Here is a 19,970-nt window from a genome sequence, read left to right as displayed (position 1 = left end):
CGCTCAGTGTTTCAAACTCAGTGTGTGAAATCTCGAGGGGAGGAAAGGGTTAATTAAGCTGCACTTCTCCTCCCTTGGGGTGGGGTTGGGGGTGGGGGATTAATGAAAGGGTGTTCTCTGCCTTGCTTTTTTTCCCTCCATTCTTCAGGGAAAGTATAGATTTTCATGAACACAGGCAGTTTTGTTTTCACTGTTAAAAACAACTCCACTTTACTGTATCAGGCTTTCTGTTTCACCCCAGGAAACAGAGGCTTTCACTCAGAGGTAACTGTAACTCTCCGCTGGGTGAGGTGCAGCCTGTCACCTGACCAGCTCCAGAGCTGCTGGTGGCATCGGGCTGCATTCCTAGAATTCCTCCGCCCGGCACCGCAGTGAACGACTTCAGGTTCACTGAGCCCAGTGGATTCCACTCCCTGTGCCCATGCAGCGTGCTGCCCGAGTCTCCCACCCAGTCTCAAAATAGACCGCTGCGTGGCAGCAAGCGCGCCTTTGAGGAGTAGCACGCAGGTAAAGCGAGTTTACGGGGGGACAGCTGGGACTTCCTGAAATGTGTCGCGCATGGTGCAGAATCATTTCTCTTTCTGGGGTGTCTGTTTCTCCATACAGAAACCTGACTTGTCAACCAACACCTTAAAAAATGTAGACTGAATAATGAGAACCTGGGCTTCAGATTAGGGTCTCTTAAAGCTTAGGGAAAGAAATTAGGACAGCCAAAGTTGGGGATAAAAAGGAATTTTAAAAGCCAGTTTTTGTAATATAGAAAGTACGAGATTTGGAGGCTGACCTACTTGGATGTGAATCTTGGCTGAGTGTAACCTGAGGCATGATATTTAGCCTCACCAGTCCTGTTTCCTCTTTGGTAATAATATCTACCTGCAGGGTTGATGTTAGAACTGAGAAGAAAGTGTCTAGCAAAGAACTTGGTAGAAAGTGTCCTAGTGTGTGTATATACATGTGCTTGTGTGTGTACAGTGGGTGCATATATACACATACATATAGGCCATAGGACTATGACATTTACAAGAGCAGGAAGTTTCTCAGAAGATGAGGTTAAATTTGAACTGGCTCTAACCTTCTGGGCTGTTGCAAAGAGAGCAGCAAGAGAAGCCAGACACCTGAGCAAACCATTGACCAGAGCTGCTGAAAAATAAATAACGTGCCTTGTTGATTCTTATCCAGGAAAGGGCAGACTAGATGAGGATGCAGGGCGCTCTTTAAATGAGGACTGTTAGGAAAGGAGGCAGCTCAATAATTATCATACACAGTCATGTATGCACCTACACACAGTCCTGAGAGGGCCTCGTCCTGGGTGACCATCTGCTTTCAATCCTGACTCTGCATCTTACTCTCCAGGTCCCCTTGGACTGCTTGTTTTCCTCTCTGAACATCAGTTTCTCATTGCATGGAATTGTCTTGAGAATTCAGTGACTCATTATTTGGGAAGCTTTCAGAGTAGTGCCTGACACATGGTAAACACCCACTGGTGGTGTCATTATTTTACAAAGTACTCTTTTGTGTGTTATCTGCTTTGATCTTCAAAACAACCTGATGAGATAGCAGAGATGTGCCTTAGATCCATTTTACAGATGAGAAATCTGAGGCTTGGGGAAGGGAAGGGGATGAACCAAAGGCCCCATGATCACTGAGTGGCCAAGCTGGAACTTGAATATGGGTCCCTAGACAAGCAGGTGACTTAGTATGTACTCAGCACACATGCACTGAATGAAACCTAAAAGTTCTGGCGAAACACCATTCCCCCCACAAAACCATTCCATATCATCTTCCCCTAGGAGAGATCTCTCTCTCCCTTCTACTTCTCCAAACTTTCTTTTGTAGTACCTAGCAGACTTTTCTCTGGGTCATCCTTGTAATGAGGAATGTTTGGTACAAGTCTCCTCTCCCCCTCCCCTGGATGTGTGAAAGTTTTCGTGTAAGGCTGTGTGTTGAACAATAATGTTGCATGTGGTAGATACACAAGAGCAGCAGCTGAAGTTGGAAGCATGAATGTGGGGATCCATACCAGGTGTCACTGCAAGTGTGAAAAGAAAAGAAGTTGCCCAGGAGAACCCTGTGGGTGCCCCTCTCCCCCAGCACCTATTTCTACTCCTCAGAGCTCCGGCTCTGCTATGTCTGGGGCAACTGAATCTGCTTCCAAAAGTGCCTGATATTGACCTAGAATCACCTATTGCTTATATTACATAAATCACTCTCATTTCTCACTCTCCAAACATGTGACTGCATTTGTAAGTTACCTGTATGTATGAGGTGTCTTCACTCTAATGTAAACTTTGGAGGAACCCACTGGCATGAGATCAGGAGAACAGCACTGCCACAGCTACTGTGGGGCCTTGAAGAAGTCTTAAACATCCCTGGCTATGAAACGACTGCCAAGGTCTCCACCACTGCAAATGGTCTGTGGTTTTATTAGGCCCAGAAAGGAGCTGATGAGAATAATCAGTTATTTAGTTGGTACCATTGCCTTACTCTCTGTGGGCTGTTAATTGAGTAAGAACTACAGTGGGACTTTATTATTTCAAATGTGGGAATAGAGGGAGGATTGCCTGATTCTAAAACCCTTCCTCTTTAGCCTTCATTGCAACGCTGTCACCTTCCAGCTCTGTGTTCAAGTTCACACTCATGTTCTGCGGAGATTTATCTAGTCTCATACTCCCAGGCAGAGTTCTTTATTTTATTCCCATTGTTTGGAGACTACATAAGAATAGGGCAAGGATTGAGATCACCTTCTGGATTGACGTTTAGGAAGCTTCTGTTGTCAATATAGCAAAGAAGCCCAGCCAAGAAGGTAAGTTAAGCATCAGTTTCCATGGTCAGGAAACAGGCAGTGGGTCTAAAAGGTGTTTCCTGTGTTTTCTGTTCCTTTCGTTGCCCTTTTCTGTTTGGTCTCCATGGGAATCTATTTGGAGAAAATCTGGCAAGTATTGGGCATATTTGTTGCTGGTCCACTTGTTTCCTTATGGCAGGGAGAGGATATAGAAAGGAGAAAAGTAGGGGATTTAAGCTGCTTTTTAAGGCTCAAATTAAATTCTGGAGAAATATAATCATTTTTGACAGGACTTTTTGAGACAAAATAAAGAGTTCTTTTGAAGATCATCAAGCCGGAATCTGTTATTCCATGCACATTTCCAAATGTCTTTTTTTGCCTCTCTGTTGGGCACCAAGTTCACATTCTGAGCTCATGCCATCCTACTAATGGCTATCTTGTGTCATTTGTTTCTCTTGCAGAGAGTGTCAAAGAAGACCTCAAAGTCTGGAGAAAAATGACCTTTCAAGGAATACAAAGTCCTGCTACATGTTTTTGTCTCAGTAACCTCTGGTGACTGAGACGCATGGCCCTGAGCCTGCAGACGGTCCGTTGATTATAAGACTCCTCAGCATGCATCAACTGTTCAGACTGGTCTTGGGACAAAAAGATCTTTCACGAGCTGGCGACCTCTTCTCCTTAGATGACTCTGAGATTGAAGACAGCCTGACAGAAGCTTTGGAGCAAATTAAAGTCATTAGCTCATCTTCAGTAAGTAAACTAGTTTTTAGACTAGACCCTTGAAATGACTTATTCTGGAGGTAAATGATTGTACATATCCTGGGGAAAAAGATCTTTGCAGAGGAAGGAGGAAGGACCACTCATGTTGGTCTCTCTTAACTCTGCTCTGTGGTTTGGTTGGCATCTGAGAAATAACACCAGGGAAGTCTTTGACTTGGGGGGCAGCCAGACCACTTTTGCCCATTCACAGAAACCATAACTCTGGAAATTGCAGACCAGAGTGGAATTCTCACAAAAGGCTGTCTAACGGTTGTTTCTATATCCTTGAGATGACATGGAGAAGAGAGGGAGAAAATCTGGGGGAAAGCAGACCTATCCAGCTGCACAAGAGCATCAGTAAACAAAGTAGGGTGTGCGGTGGGGGTTGAATAATGAAAGATGGCAAGATGACACCTCCTGCCACACAGGTAATACGAGACAAGGACAACCATCACTCTGCTGCCAGAAGTGACAGTTGCCCAGGGCTTAATAACGCTGATTCTGTTTGCTTCTATATAATCTCTATTTTTAAAAATCTTTCCTTTGCTCTTTTTTCTACACCCTCCCCATTTAATTCAACTCACCCATTATTAGCCCCCTGTGTGATCAGACAAACTAAAAATCTCCATCAACCGTCTCATTCCTTCACTTCTCCTCAATGTCAAGATGATATATCCTGAAAGCACTTCCCAAAGAGAGTGGATGTGGAGTGCCTGGTATGGTCTGATGTTGACCTTCTTGGTTGTGCTTGGAGACTGGTCCCATTTCAAAGGCCAAGGCCACCAAGCATCCCCTCCCATCCTCCCAGCTCAACAGCTTTTGCCAACACTTGACACAAACATCCACCAGGCAAAGGAAAGAGGACTCGAGCCATAACATACTGAATAGCAAATATGCACATATTTCAGAGATAACAGCTTTCTTCCATGTCATAATGAAAAGATGCTTAAAAGGCATAATAGCAACCAGTGCAGCTTCCTCCTCCAATCTGTCAGCATGTTCCCTTTTTGGCTGCTATTAACATGCCAAGTCCCCCCAGTGACCAGTGAAGTCACTGCCCAAACACTCTTCTTTTCTCAGGTTATATCTTTGACAGCAATTCTGTGTCCAGAAAATTAATCAACTTAGTCTGACTCAAAAAACAAAGTATTCCTGGTACATTTCCACTTTCTGGGTAGGATTTGTGTGCTATTTCCAGCAGCCCCTTTACACTCCTCTGGAAATAAATTGCCTGAATATGCTACTGATTTCATATAATCTAATGGAAAATATGCATATGTATACATTTATCTATGTGTGTATCTGTATCTATATTCTCCTGAAGCCTATTTCCACTAGAGGTCACTAGTGTCAGTGATTTCTTTTGTTTCTTCATCAATTGCTTTGTCTCATAGATGTCAAATTCAGAATTTTAGGACTGACAAGTTCTATTATATGTCCCCGCTTTTAACCATTAAGGCTGGCATGTCCTTTGTCATCAAGAGAACTGCCCATCCTTTAAGCCCTCCACTCAGCATCCCACCAGATCAGTAGGTCTGGAGAGCCAGAGTTCTTCTGCCATCTTCCTCTATTAACTTCTGTCACATCCCGTTTCTTCCATTCTCTATCTGTAATCAAGGCACAGAGTAGATAGGTGGCAGAATAAAAAGAATCATTTTGTTTTTTAGAGAAATCATGCAGATCAATCCAATTTTTAGATGCAGGGATCATGTTGCTCAATCCAGATTTTTAATTTGCTGATCAGTCCTAGTTATCAACATGTCCCTCTTTGGCATTCCTCTCCCTTCCCTTCCTTTAAAAGCCAGTTCAAGTTTTGTTATTCCTGAAATGATTTCTAGTGGTTCTAGTTCTCAGTGATTGCTTCTTTCTAAAAAGACTTAATTGCCCTTTTGCATTATACTTTGTTCTTATAGAAGGTCATCTACGCGTATACCCTCAAGTGCAATCTCTACCTGGGGAAATCCTGGATCTATGTTTTTCAGTCTTCACATCTCTCGCTAAACTTCAAGCTTGTACTAATTGATATCCATCACCTCAAATTCAGTATATCTAAATTACAAGTTATCACCTTTCTTCCAGTTATCCTACCTTTTCCCTGGATCTCCAGGTTTTAGTTGGAGTCATTCTAGACCTCTTTCTCTCACACTCTCCTTTCCCTGTAAATTCTGTAGGCACTGCCTGAGAAATGCCTCTTCATCTGCTCTTGCTGTTCCCTTCCTGCTGCTATCACCTTGCCTTAGGCTCTCAAACCAATTGATCTCCCTGCCTTTGGCCTTGCCTTTCTCTAGTTCAATCTACTAAGAGTTACCAGCTTAAATTTCCTAAGCCAGATTTTATTACAGGTCTCTCCATTGTTCAAACCATTTCCATGATGCTTCAATGCCCATGACATTCAATGACCAATGCCAGTGATTAGTTCCCTGAACCCACCATGCCTAGTCTATTGTTACTTCCGTGTTAGCTGCATCCCATCCTTCCCTTATAACCCAGACCGGATAAATATTCCTTCTTAGGCCTTTCCTAATGACCCTGGATCTTAGTAATCAATTCCACTTCTCAATTCCTCTTTAGAAACATAGAACTGGAAGGGATCTTCTAAATTGTTTTTTCCAACTTCCTTCCAGCACAGAAATCCCTTCTTTAGGATTCTTGACAAATAGGTGGCCTCTTCTTCTGTATTTGCAATGAGTACAGAGTAGGTTTCTGATATTTTTCCTGCTCCTCAATTTTCCTTCGGCAAATTGCCCCTTTCCATTGCATGAAGCTTTCTTTGATGGGAACTTGAATCAAGGTTCTCTACCTTGCCTTTGCCAGCGAGTGGGGAGGGCAGGAGTGGGGACACCTGACCCAAGCTATGCCAATCAGATTTTCTTTCTCAGTAATTCTAGGAAAGAACTCAGCAAAGGGTGAGCTATCATGATGATGGTGTCCCAAAGAAACAGCCCTTGCTTCCTGCCCCTCTATGACAATGCCCTCGGGCATTGCCTTTCTAAGGCTAGTACTACAAATTTCCTTTCAAATCCGTGAGCCACTTCATATCTTTTAATTATTTTATTTATTTATTTTGCTACAGTTATCCAAATTTTTTCTGCTGCTTATAACCAAAGAGTCCTGAGAAAGAGATAGCTGTCCCACTGTTGGAAGTTCAAATTGTTAGTGTGTTCCTTCTTTTGGCCTAATAAAATCTCACTCTTTGGATTTTCTGTCTACTATTCTTTGTTCTGTTCTCTGCCCTCAACAATGAAGAGAATCTAATCTCTGTTCCTACAAGAAGAACTTTAAGCATAAGCAAATAGGTATCAGATCTCACCTCGGGGCTTCTCTCTTCTCAGCTGAATATCCTTAGTGTCCTTAAGGTTTTCTGAGACAAAGAAGGGCCTGTAGCAGGGAAAGTTTACACCAGTCTCCAGTCTGGAAACTCAGTTTTGCCAGTACATGAGAAATGGTATTTAAATCATGCTATCAGAAGTATAAAATAGAATGCTGACTTCGGGATTTATAATGAAAAGTATAACTCATGTCCATCAGAATTCTTATGTGTTCCATGCTACTCTGCCCGAGTTTGTTTACTCAGTCTTTCTCTAGACAAGAAATATTATTCCTGATTAGGCTTCTTCCTTCTCTATTTTAATCACATTTTAGCCCTACCGCCCTGAGATTGTATTTAACTCACCTGTAAATAACCCATGTACTGGTAGTGTCTTGGGTTAGCCCTGTAGTTAGTTAATCCCACTCATACAGTGTTTTTTTGTTTTATTTTGTTTTTTGTTTGTTGGTTTTTTCTTCATTTGTTTAATCCTCAAAGGGCAGTCTTTTTTCCAGATTCTTGGAGGATGCCTCATTGTAGCTCCCAAGTACTGCCTATGTTCTCAGCATTCTGGTTACCCTGCCCTGGAATCTTTTAAATTTATTATTGTAACTTATTATTGCCTGGTACTTGAACCAGTTGCTTGGAACAGGTACTGCTACGAGTCACATACTCTGTTTCTAAAACTTGTTTTCAGTAGTAACATGACACAGTTGGCCACATTTATCCTTTGATATGCCAAGACCCTCAGGTTGAATCAAGACTTGTAATTAGATAACTTGAAAAAAAATATTTTAGCAAGTCACATTTTAAACCACTGAAATAATATTCTTGTCTTTAGGCCCTCATTCCAGAACATCTATGGCTTTTAAAAAACCATGATTCTGTCCAATATATTAGTTATCATTCCCAGCTTTGTAGAATCTGAAAATTCAGTAAGCAAGCCTTTAATCCTTCCCCCAGAGTCACTCACAAACAATCGAATGTTACTAGATTCTGCTCTGCAGTCCACGCCTTCTTTTTCCATCTAAAACAGAGCTGGAAAATATTTTATCCTCAGGCTTGATTTGAGAAAGTGACTTCTCATTCAAAATTCTGTGTTTGCAAATACACCTTTAAGTTTTGTCTTTTCAAGTCTTATCTGGACTACCCTTACCTAAAAATTATTTGTTCTACTATGTAGCCTTTCTCTTTCCAGACTACTCAAGTGCAACTGTCTCCCTATCCATTCAGCCTCTTCTCATACTCAACACCACCTTTCCCACAGTGCTCACCCATGCCTAATTGATCTACCCGTCTTCCAGTTCTCTTTAATTTTTTTAACAATGAAAAAATATTAGGTACTCAAAAATCACCCAATTTAAGAAATTAAATAAAATTATCACCTGCATGTGTCTCTCTAACCCAGTGCTCCTCCCCCTTTCCTCTCTTAAGGTGACCAATATCCTGTTGTGGTATTTACCCACATGTGATTTTATTTCTTTGCTACATAAGCATAGCTCAAAAATGATTTATAGCATTGTAGTTCATGTTTTTAAACTGTACATAAATGGTGTCATAAGGCTTAATATTATGTTTACGAAGTTTATCTATGTCGGTACATGCAGTTCCAATTCATTTGTTTTCAGTGCCATAGATATTCCATCATTTGACTATGCCACAACTTATTTATCCAGTCTTCTTTTGATGGACATTCACTATTTTAACAGTGCTACAGTGAACATTCTTATAATTAACAATTTTGGCAAACTGCTTAATATCTAAGCGCACACAATCAGTAGTGAAACAACTAATTTGGGGGTTTTGTATACTTTCAATTTTCTGATAAACCACCAAATTGACAAACCACCAGTGGCTTTACCAGTTTACACCCCCATCAGACGTGTACAATATGAGAGTCCCATTGGCTTTATTTCCTGAGCAATGCTTCCTTTTGTCAGGTTTTTAAAGTTTCTGTCAGTTTAAGTGAAGCAGTGTCTGATTGTTGTTTAAACTTTCACTCTTCTCATTATTAGGGAGTCTGACCATATTTTCATATGTTTATGTGCGATTTGCCATTTGGGTTTTCTTTTCAGTAAAGTACCTCTTTGTGGTTGGGTTTTTTTCTTTCTTTCTTTTTTTCCTTTCCCTTTTTCTCACTTTAGGTTTAAAAAGAATCTGTTCTTATTAATTTAAAGGAGCTTTTGGTATTTATTTTTTACGAATCCTTTGTCACTTTGTGTATGTTGCATGTCTCTTACTCCAAATACAGCTTGCCTTTTACTGTAACATCTTGATATCCAATAGGACAAGTATCCCCAAACTCTTTCTTTAAAATTGCTTTGATTCATTTCTGTCTTTTAATAATTTTGTATTAAGCTTCTTAATTTCATGAATAATTCTGTCAGTATCTTGATTGGAATTTCATTGTATCTATAAATTAATTTGAAGAAAACTAACATCTTTATGGTACTATTTTCTTACCTGTAGATACTGCACATCTGTCCATTTATTTAGATCTTCTTCAATATCTTTCAATAGGTTTTATGATTTTTTTCTTAAGGATCTTGAGTCTTGCACTTTTTTTTAATATATTTTTTTAATTAATTAATTTATTTTATTGGCTGTGTTGGGTCTTTTTTTTTGCTGTGTGCGGGCTTTCTTTAGTTGCCGTGATTGGGGGCTACTCTTCATTGTAGAGTGCGTGCTCCTCATTGACGTGGCTTCTCTTGTTGCAGAGCATGGCTCTAGGCACGTGGGCTTAAGTAGTTTCAGCACATGGGCTCAATAGTTGTGGCTCACGGGCTTAGCTGCACCGCGGCATGTGGGATCTTCCTGGAGCAGGGATCAAATCTGTGTCCCCTGCATTGGCAGGCAGATTCTTAACCACTGAGCCACCTTGGAAGCCCAAGTCTTGCACATTTTTTAAAATTTATAAATATTTTGTTTTTAGCTGAAGTTATAAATGGCACCCTTTTTAAAAATTTTATTTTCCAACTATTTTTTTGAGGTGATTATAGCATAAATTACACTTGTAATATCATGTCCAGTAAACTCCCTCAACTCTCTTATTGCCTATAAATTTTTTCCATTTATTCAACAAATATTTATTAGGCACCTACTATGTGCCAGACACTTCTATGCTGGGGACATAGGAGTAAGCAAAATAGACCAAAAAAAAAAAAAAAATCTGCAATCACTCATTTAACTGGGTGAGACAAAAATAAAATAAATAAGGGAAATATATAGTATATTAGAAGAGGATAAGTGCTATGTAGAAAAATAAAACAAAGAATGGGGACATAAAATTGGAGATTTGAAATTTTAAGTAGGGCAGACAAGGCAGGCCATACTAAGAAACTGACATTTAAGCAAAACTTGAAGGAGATGAGGGAGCAATACCTGTGGATACCTGTAGGAAATCATTTCAGGTAGAGGAACCATCAGGTACAAAGGTCCTTAAGTTGAGGGTAGCCTAGAGTTTTGTTTGTTTGTCTTTTATTTTTATTATTTTATTTTTTGGCTGCATTGGGTCTTCGTTGCTGCACGCGGGCTTTCTGTAGTTGTGGAGAGCAGGCGCCACTCTTCATTGCGGTGTGCAGGCTTCTTATTGTGATGGCTTCTCTTGTTGCAGAGCGCGGGCTCTAGGCACACGGGCTTCAGTAGTTGTGGTGTGTGGGCTCAATAGTTGTGGCTCGCGGGCTCTAGAGCACAGGCTCAGTAGTTGTGGTGCATGGGCTTATTTGCTCCGTGGCATGTGGGATCTTCCCGGACTAGGGTTTGAACCTGTGTCCCCTGCATTGGCAGGCAGATTCATAACCACTGCGCCACCAGGGAAGTTCCTAGCCTACAGTTTTTGAGGAACAGCAAGGAGGTCAGTGTGCTTGCAGCAGAGGGAGCAAAGTGGGAATATCATATGAGATCAGGTTAGAAGGGAAGGGCAGGCTGGATCACATAGGTCCTTGGGCAGAGTTGGAGAGTTATGACCAGAGAAGTAACATGATGACTTTTCTTTTCCTGTTTTGAGAAGAGTCTGCAAAAAGGCAAAGGTGGAATCAGGGAGGCAAATTAACATGCCTCTACAATAATCCAGATCTAAGAAACAACAGAGACTCCTGGAGCAATAGAGGTGTAAGAAGTGTTCAGATTCTGGATATGTTTTGCAAGTGGAACAAACAAGATTCGCTGATATGGGTATGGCATGTAAAAAGAGAGAAAGAAAGGACTTGAAGATTTTTGGCCTGAAAAACTAGAACGATAAAATTGTTACGTAAAATGGAGAAGACTGGGAGGAACAGATTTGGGGGAGAGGTAGAAAGCAATCAAGAGTTCTTCAGACATGTAAAGTTGAGCTGTCAGACATCTGAGTGAAGATATAGTGTAGATAGTTGGATATATGAGTCTGGAGTTGAGGAGATAAGTCTGGGCTGGAGATTTTAATTCTGGAACTCATTAGCCTTGAGACTGGATGGGATCACCAAGGGAGTGAGTGTAGGCAGAAAAGAAGAAAGTCTGAAGACTGAGCCCAGTGCTCAAAGATCAAAAAGGTGATGAAAGAGGACAAGTAAAGCAGACTGAGAGAAAGGTCCAGTGAAAGAGGAGAAGCAGAAGAGCATGATGTCCTGAGAGCCAAGTGGCCACTATCAAGGACAGAGCGATGTCAAATGCTGCTGATAGGTCAAGTGAGATGGGAACTAAGAATTGACCATTATTCCAGCACAGTGAAGGTCATTGTTACTTGACAAAAGCAGTATCATTGGATAGAGAGGAGTGAAAGCTGGATTAGAGTTTAAGACAGAATGGGAGGAGAAGATTTGAAGAAAATGAGCCGTGACAACTCTAGGCATTTTCCTACCAAAAGGAGCAGGGAAATGAATGGTAATTAGAAAGAATTAGGCAGTTCAAGAAAGGATTTTTTTTTTTTTTTTAAGAAAAGAGAAGCACATTCTTTGGAATTTTTTATATATACAACCATTATCTTAAAATAATGACCGTTTTGTTTCTTCCTTTTCAGTTCTTATGTCTTTTATTTGATTTCTCTGCCTCCTTGTCCTGACTAGCTCTTGACAACAGCGTTGACTAGAAAAGGGATCGCAGATATCCTTTCTTCCTTCTTTAAAGGGAGCTTTCTGACTTTTCAATGTAAGTATAATGTTTGCTCCAGGGTTTTAGTTAATACCTTTTGTCAGATTAAGGAGCTTCCCTTTTATTTCTATTTTTCTAAGAACTATTACAATTTATCAACTGCTTTTTCTGCTCTTTCGAGATAATCCTAGTTTCGCTTTTAATCTGTTAATGTGAACTGCAGTAATAGATTTTTAAAATATAAAACCATTGTTGCCCACCTAGGATAAAACAAAATTTTATGTTTGTTTTAATACAGTTCCTGATTTGGTTTGATATTTTTAAAGGAGTTTTGGAACTCTAAGTTTGGCCCATAATTATCCTTCTACTAATTTTACCTGGCTTTGGTATGAAGGTATAAATACTAGTCTCATAAAATGAGATGGGAAATGTCTCCACATTTCTATGCTCTACAACAGTTTTATAAGATGGTGATGATCTGTTCCTAGATCTCATAGAAAGCTGTAAAACCCTCTGGGCACGATGAGGTTTTTTTGTTTGGTTGGTTGTTTTCTTTTTTGGTAGATTTTTAAGATACTGATTCAATTTCTTTGAAGAAAATTGAAGGATTTTTGTTTGTCATTTTTGGTAAACTATAATTTCTAGAAAATTGTACATCTTATCTGTTTTCAAATTTATGGGCATAAAAATGTTAGCTTTATTCTTGTGTTTTGCATTCTACTGCATATGTATTTAAATGCTCTTTTTCACTGATATTTTCTTTTATTAATATTTTCAGAGTTTTGTCTTTTTTAAAAAGCTTTTAGTTTATTACTCATCTATGTAGGATCTGTTTTTCTGCCTAATTAATTTCTTTTTTTAATGTTTACCATTTTCTTTTTTGTTCTTTCTCTGGTTGTATTCTGCTTTTTTTCCCCAAAGCCCTCAGATGTATGATTAGCTTATTGACTTTTTTTACTTTTTTATTTTTTTTTAAAGATTTATTTTACTATTTGTTTATTTTTATTTTTGGCTACATTGGGTCTTTGTTGCTGTGCACGGCCTTTCTCTAGTTGCAGAGAACGGGGGCTACTCTTTATTGCGGTGCACAGGCTTCTCACTGCAGTGGCTTCTTTTGTTGCAGAGCACAGGCTCTAGGCATGTGGGCTTCAGTAGTTGCAGCACATGGGCTCAGTAGTTGTGGCACATGGGATTAGTTGCTCTGCAGCATGTGGGATCTTCCCAGACCAGGGCTCAAACCCGTGTCCCCTGCATTGGCAGGCGGACTCAACTACTGTGCCACCAGGGAAGCCCACTTTCTGTTTTTTAATATAAGCATTTAAGACCACAAATTTCTTGCTAAGTACCCCTTAGCTTCATCCTACAAGTTTTTGAGAGATAGTATTTTCATTATGAATTCTAAATACTTTATTATTTTGATTGTGATTTCCTTTTTGACTCATAAGTAAGTTAGAAGTTTGTGCTTTAATGTCCCAAAGAATATTTGTAATCTTCTTGTTGTTGAGTTAAAATTTAACTGCATTGTAGTCAGAGAATGATACCAATTGTTTGGAAATGGTTGATTTGCCTTGTAGCATAGTTTATGTCTAATTTGTGTACATAATAATAGCTAGTGCTTATGTAGCACTTGATTGTTCCAGGAACTGTTCTAAGAGCTTATCACAAGTTAACATGCTTATTCCTTTCAATAAACTTTTGAGATAAATATACTAATATCCCCATTTTATAGATGAGGAAACTGAGGCACAGAGCGTTTAATAATTTAACTTGTCCAAGATCATATAGCTAGTAAATTGTAGAGCCAAGAATCAAGTTCAGAGAGTTTTGCTTCAGAAACTGTTCTTAGCACCACTCTATACTGCCTCTTTACATGTTTCATATGTGCCCAAGAGGAATGTGTATTTTCTAATCATTGAGCATAAGATATTAAGCCTGTCAATTAAAGAACTCGTTAATTATATTGTTCAAATTTTCTATATCCCGAATAAAATTGTTTTTGCTTGGACTGCCAATTGCTAAGGGGAGAGTTTTAAAATTTAAAACTTCTATTTCTATTCCTTTAGTAGTTACCTTTAAAATTTTAGCAACTATATTCACCATATTTCATCAATTCTAAGACATTTTTCACATACCTGTATCGCTGAAACAGTATATATCTTATAATCGATTACAAGTGGAAAGTTGCTGTGGGCCAGGCATTGGGCATAGTATAATTGTCATTGCTCATACCGCCCGTTATACTTGTAGCTTTTCATATTATTACCATTCCAACTGAATTATGTGCATTACTGTTATTACCAATGTTGAGTTAAATATACGTTTAACAAGTTTCAAAACTTCTAAATATAATGTGGCACTGAAACAAAAATTTATTAGCAATGTAGAAAGGCATGGAAAGAGAGGACCAGGGTATAAATTTTGTATTAGTGAACCAGATATTCATCATTGGGGGAAAGACAGAAATTCCATCTTTTCTTGCAAAACAGTAACTGAGAGCTTCATAGAACCTAAAACAAAGCAAAACAAAATGCACCTTTTTGTTACTGAGGTTATTTGTAAAAACATTGTCTATTAAAGTATAGTAAGTGATGCAACTGAAAGCAGAAGAAACAGGCAATTCCCTTAGAATAGATGAAAGAAATTTCAAAGAAATGAATTCATGTTGTGCATAAGATTTTCTTTAAGGCATGATATAGCTCACAATTAAATGGCAGATTTTTCTCTTTCTTCATAATGGTAGGTCTTATAATTGACACCTTCTTATATTTGATGAATTATAATGAATTTGTCTAAAGTTATACAATAGCTCTGTTCTCTTTCTATCACCACAAGAAACTTGGAACACTTTAATGCCCATCTTACATATTCTTAAGCAGTGCTTTTATTCTACCTCATTTAATGCCCTCAAGACTATTCTTTAAAATTACTGATTTGTTTTTTTAAATTCAGCCAATGCTTACTTTGAGTACCTAATGTTCCCTGTTTCTTTTCTCACCCATTCTTTTTTTTTTTCAATTCGCTTCCTCTTTTTGTTTTCCTTCTGAATCCAAATTCCTACTTTCTGAAGTATACATTTTAAAGTCCCTTCAGTGAAGGCCTGTTAGTAATAAACTCTCTCAATGTTTGTTTTTCTGTTTTTCAGACTTTTTGTCTGTATTCTGCCCTTAATTTTGAATAATTACCTGGATATAGTTTTCTAGATTGATAGTCTTTTTTTTATCCCTCAGTAATCTCTAATATTGCTGTTGTGAAATCTGCTGTCAGTTTAATTGTCATTCCTTTGTGCATAGTCTACTTTTTTCTATGTTAATATTTTAATATTCTCTTTGATGTTACATATTTTCACTATTATGTGTCTAGATGTCGTTTTATTTGTATATTTCTACTTAATCCTCATTATGTTTTGTGATTGTGAGTTTTATTTATGCCTTTTATCAAATTTAGGAAGTTCTTAAATATTATGTTAAATATTGCCTTTTACATCTAATCTCTCTTCCTGGAAATCCTATTTACTTATTTATGCATTCCACAAATATGTTTTGAGTACCTACTATCTTCCAGCAATATTTTAGATATTGAGAATATAATGGTAAATAAAGCAGACAAAAAGCATTGCCCTCATATCCTGTATATTCTTACTATTTTATCCTCCATGTCTCTCTTTCATTTTAATTGTGGTATAATTGACATAACATTATGTTATTTTCAGGTGTACAACATAATGATTTGATATTTGTATATATTGCAAAATGGTCACCACAATAGGTCTAGTTAACTTCCATCACCATCAAAGTTACAAATTTTTCCCCTGGTGATGATAGTTAATAATACTATATTGCATATTTGAAAGTTGCTAAGATCTTAAAGGTTCTCATCATAGGAAAAAATGTTTTGTAACTCTATGATGATCTTTTGTATCTTCCATCTCTGTGTTACACATTGTTTTTTTCATTTCCTCATCTCTATATTCCAATCCATTGAGTGTTTTGCGGTTGGAATTTGGTTTCCATCCAAATTTCATTTGGTTTCCATTCTAAGTTTCATTCAGTCCTTTTTGACATCTTTTGGGTTCTTTTTAAAAGTGACTTGGTCTCGTTTCATAAAAATAATTTTCCTTTATACATTGAATCATTCTGAACATATAATTGCATGATTTGAGATCAATAATTCTATTACCTGAAATTTTTGAATATCTGATCTACTCTAAATTTCATCTGCTGATATACTCATATTGGCTTATTTCCTTGAGTGTTTTACAATTTTGGATTTTTTAGTTGAGTTTAAATAAGGATTTTACTTGTGTGAATACTGAATGGTTTGAGGGTTGAATGTTTCATCCCTCAAAGTAGTTTTATATTTGCTTCTGCTGGGAACCCCAGTAATATATCATCTCTGGGACAGCGTTTGGTTTTGTTATTGTTATTATTGTTAGTGTCTTGACTTTGGAGATTCTTGGAATGGTAAAATAAATGAGGTTGTATACAGGTGTGGTTTTTAAAGTGGAAAGAGTGATACAAATATAAAAGATTATTAGTATGGATGCCAATGTAGAATGTGACTATATGAGGAGTAACTATGTGGTCTTTTTTGTGCCTATGTTATTTAGTGGTTGTGGAATAAATGTATAAAAATGGTAACCATAGAAGGAAATATTTGTAACTCTCTGTAAGTTATAAACCCAAGGCTGGCTTTTAAGGTTCTGGTTTCCTTAGGAGAAATAAAAAAGAGTAATAGCAAAGCTTTATCTGAACTTCTTATCTACTAGACTGTTGTAAATCCTTTCCTTGTATGTTAGCGCATTTAATCCTCACAACAGTTGTAGGGGGTAAATTTTAATAATATTCCAATTTTGAGGATTAGGCAACTAAACCACAGAGAGATAAGTGATTGCCCAAGATTGCAAGCTGATAAGAGCAGAACATAGCTTTGAGCTCAGGCATTCTGACCCAAGATCCCATGCTCATAACTATGATGCTATACTGTCTCTAAAGGGGAAGAGAAATGGTCCATCCTCTGCCTTAAGATATCTCCCTTCTTCTCTCCCAAACTTTTGCTTCTATGCCAAATCTACTTTTCCCACCACTAACCATTTTATTTCAGATGTTCCACATTCCTTTTTGCCAGTGGGCAATTCCCTGAAGACTGCTTACAGTATAGAGAAGGGTGACTGAAAGGTTAATGGATGTTGATGTGGAGGTGTAGTGTCTGTGGCTGAGTGGGGGTGATCCATCCTGATGAGAAGACCTGGAGCAGCACAATGTGTGGCTTTTTCATTGTCCTACTCCTCCATTTTGACATGCCCACCACTTTAGGATAAATTACTTTAAAATTAACAATGACCAGGTCACTGTAAGGATGAATCTCTAAACTCAACTTGATGGGTTTGCTATTAAATAGATCTTGTCTTTGGAAGATATTCATTTTAATATGCATGGGTACTAACCCAATGTTGAGTTCAAACGTAAACTCACACATACGTGCACATATATATTTCATAAAAACAGGGTGTTTCCTGGAAGGTGAATCAGGAAAACCCTAATTTCAAAGCTGATTTCTCACCAAAAAGATTTAAAATTTTGTTTTCAATTACATCATTAAAAGAATTAAAAAGGTGTTTTTTGTGTCTTTTTGAATATCTGCTGGAGGAAGCAGTTAACTACTAATTCAGGTTTTTCCCTTTATTGGAGGAAATCTCCTTTATAGAGAATAAATCTTTCTTCATGTCATACATAGGAATTTGAATATATAAAATTTCCTGTTGTAAAATTTCTTTACTTTTTAGTGAAGTGGTATGGAATAAGAAATATTAGCTTCAAGAAGTTCACAGTAATAAGAAGTTTCATAACTGGGGTACCAATACCTAATAAATTAATATATCAGCTGAACTTACAACCAGTGTGAAGTATAATAACTTATCCTTATGGACAGCTGCTTAACTTTGCTAGTTAGAAATCTTAGAATATATGCCTTTGGTTCAACAATCTCCCTGACACTATCCTGCACACTCAAGCCTCATTCCAAGGCACCTTTTTCAGAATTCCCTAATAGTTCAATACTCTCTTAGCATGGAATCTTTGTGTTCATGAACAAACACATATATATGCCATCTACTTTCATTGAGTTACATCTTTAACTTTTACTGAGGCTTGTTTCATCCAAATGAAAAATCTCTTTGCTATCTGATGTTAAACGATTGTTTAGGCGTGGTTTGCTGTGTTTCTCGATGTCATCTATATAAACTCTGTTGTAACTGGGTTCCAGGGACCCAATTTAAAATGACTGTTCCAAGGAAGAAACAAAACCTTGGGTGGGTCCATTTCCTTTGACCAAGGACAGTTTTGGCAGGCAGACTTGGCTATGAACCAGCAGCTGAGAAAATGAGTGTCTTTGTCCTGGTGGGGGATTTGAGCAGTGTAGCATAGTTTCCACTACAGTCTATCCCTGGCACCATTTGAATCCATTTGCTTTATGTAATAATTTCATCCTGTATGGGAACAGCTTCTCAGAGATGCTGATTGATCTCTACCACTCCAGTTGGTATCCAGGCTGCAAGTGGTACTCATTGTCTCACTGGTAGGCTGAGTAATGGCTCCCCAAAGATGCCATATTTTAAACCCCAGAACCTGAAAATTTTATCTTATGTGGCAAAAGGGATTTTTTCAGAGGTAATTTTTCAGTTCAGGATCTTGACAGGGGGAGATTGTTCTGTATTATCTGGGTGGGCTCGGTATAATTACAAGGATCCTTGCAAAGGGAGGCAAGAAAGTCAGAGGCTGAAGAAGGAGATGGAATGATGGGAGCAGAGGTTGGAGTGATGTACTTTGAAGATGGAGGCTCGTGGTGGCCATGAGTCAAGGAATGCAGATAACCTGTAGAAGCTAGGAAAGAAAAGGAATTGGATTCTCCCTTCAGAGCTCCAGAGGAACTATCCCTGCTTTAGCCCAGTGAGACTTATTTTCAACTTTTTACCTCCAGGACTGTAAGAAAATTAATTTGTCAACACAAATTCTTGAGCCCCTAAGTATGTGATAATTTGTTACAGCAGCAACAGGAAAGCTAATATAGTCTTCCTCCTTTGCCACCTATTCTAGATTCTCCTCACCTTCAGGTAGCATGTCTGCTGATTTAAGTTGCTTTTTAGTTGGGTGACTCAGATGCTTTCTCCTGAGGGATCTGAGACCCTGATCTCCATGCTCTTCTCAGGTTGTGACTGCTCCATTGTTCATTTACTGTCAGAACTGGGCAAGAGTGTGCCTAAAGATGCCCCCATTGTGTAACAGCAGCCCAACCTCCTCCTAATGCTGTGGTCAGTTCCCCTTGCCAGGATGGCGACTCCTTTTGTTTCCTGCTCATCTCTTGACCATGGGAGCCTGGAGTGACTGGTTTCCCAGGCTCCTGTATCCTACCCACAGTGAATTCAACACCATGCAATGGTCATTATTTTAGTGTGTTTGTGTGTGTGTTGCTTATTGAATGATGGCACATCCACCAGAGTATTAGGCTGAGTTGCTCTTTCAAAAGCCTGTTCTATTGATTTATTAGTTCAGCAGTTTCAGGGTGGAGGAGGAGAGGTTATGGTATGTGATAGAACAACTGAATCCCACGATCATGTGCCGACTGCTGGACCTCCTTGCTCTAAAGTGGTTCCTTCAGTCAGATATAATGTTTTGTGGGATCCTGTGTTAGCAGATCACATACTCTGTGATCCCTTAAATAGTGGTTCAGGCTTAAGTCTTGTGGGCAGGAAAGGCAAACTCAAACCCTGATTACATGTAAATTTTAAATTGATGTCTTTTCCAGAGTGGAAAGATCTAAAGTAAAAAAAAAAAAAAAAAATTGCCACCAACTAATTGATTGGTTTCCTTGAGGGATAGTGCCATTTTGGGGCCTCAGCATTGACCTCTGTTGCCAGCAGATAGCACATTTAGGCAATGACAATAATAACAGGATCAACCTTGGTGAATAGGAGCTCATGCTCTTGGGTGATGCCTAGCTTATATCCCTCACATCAAGGCTACGCCATTCATGCACCCATTGGATCACACTGTAGTGGCCATG

At 38.6% G+C, this 19,970-nt stretch overlaps 1 protein-coding gene across 2 annotated transcripts in view; it reads left to right on the top strand.

Annotated features, from left to right (window-relative positions):
• The first annotated feature begins 3,394 nt into the window (after nt 1–3,394).
• VEPH1 (ventricular zone expressed PH domain containing 1) overlaps nt 3,395–19,970 on the top strand; it is a 199,328-nt gene continuing 182,752 nt past the window's right edge. For both annotated transcript variants that reach the window (XM_057738903.1, XM_057738902.1), the window contains exon 1: nt 3,395–3,532. In XM_057738903.1, coding sequence (XP_057594886.1) covers nt 3,395–3,532 — 138 coding nt within the window. The remainder of the gene's footprint in view (nt 3,533–19,970) is intronic.

This window comes from Hippopotamus amphibius, chromosome 6 (genome assembly GCF_030028045.1).
Source record: "Hippopotamus amphibius kiboko isolate mHipAmp2 chromosome 6, mHipAmp2.hap2, whole genome shotgun sequence".
NCBI lineage: Eukaryota > Metazoa > Chordata > Mammalia > Artiodactyla > Hippopotamidae > Hippopotamus > Hippopotamus amphibius.
Note: the sequence above shows the minus strand (reverse complement) of the source record. Positions and strands in the feature narration are given on the sequence as shown.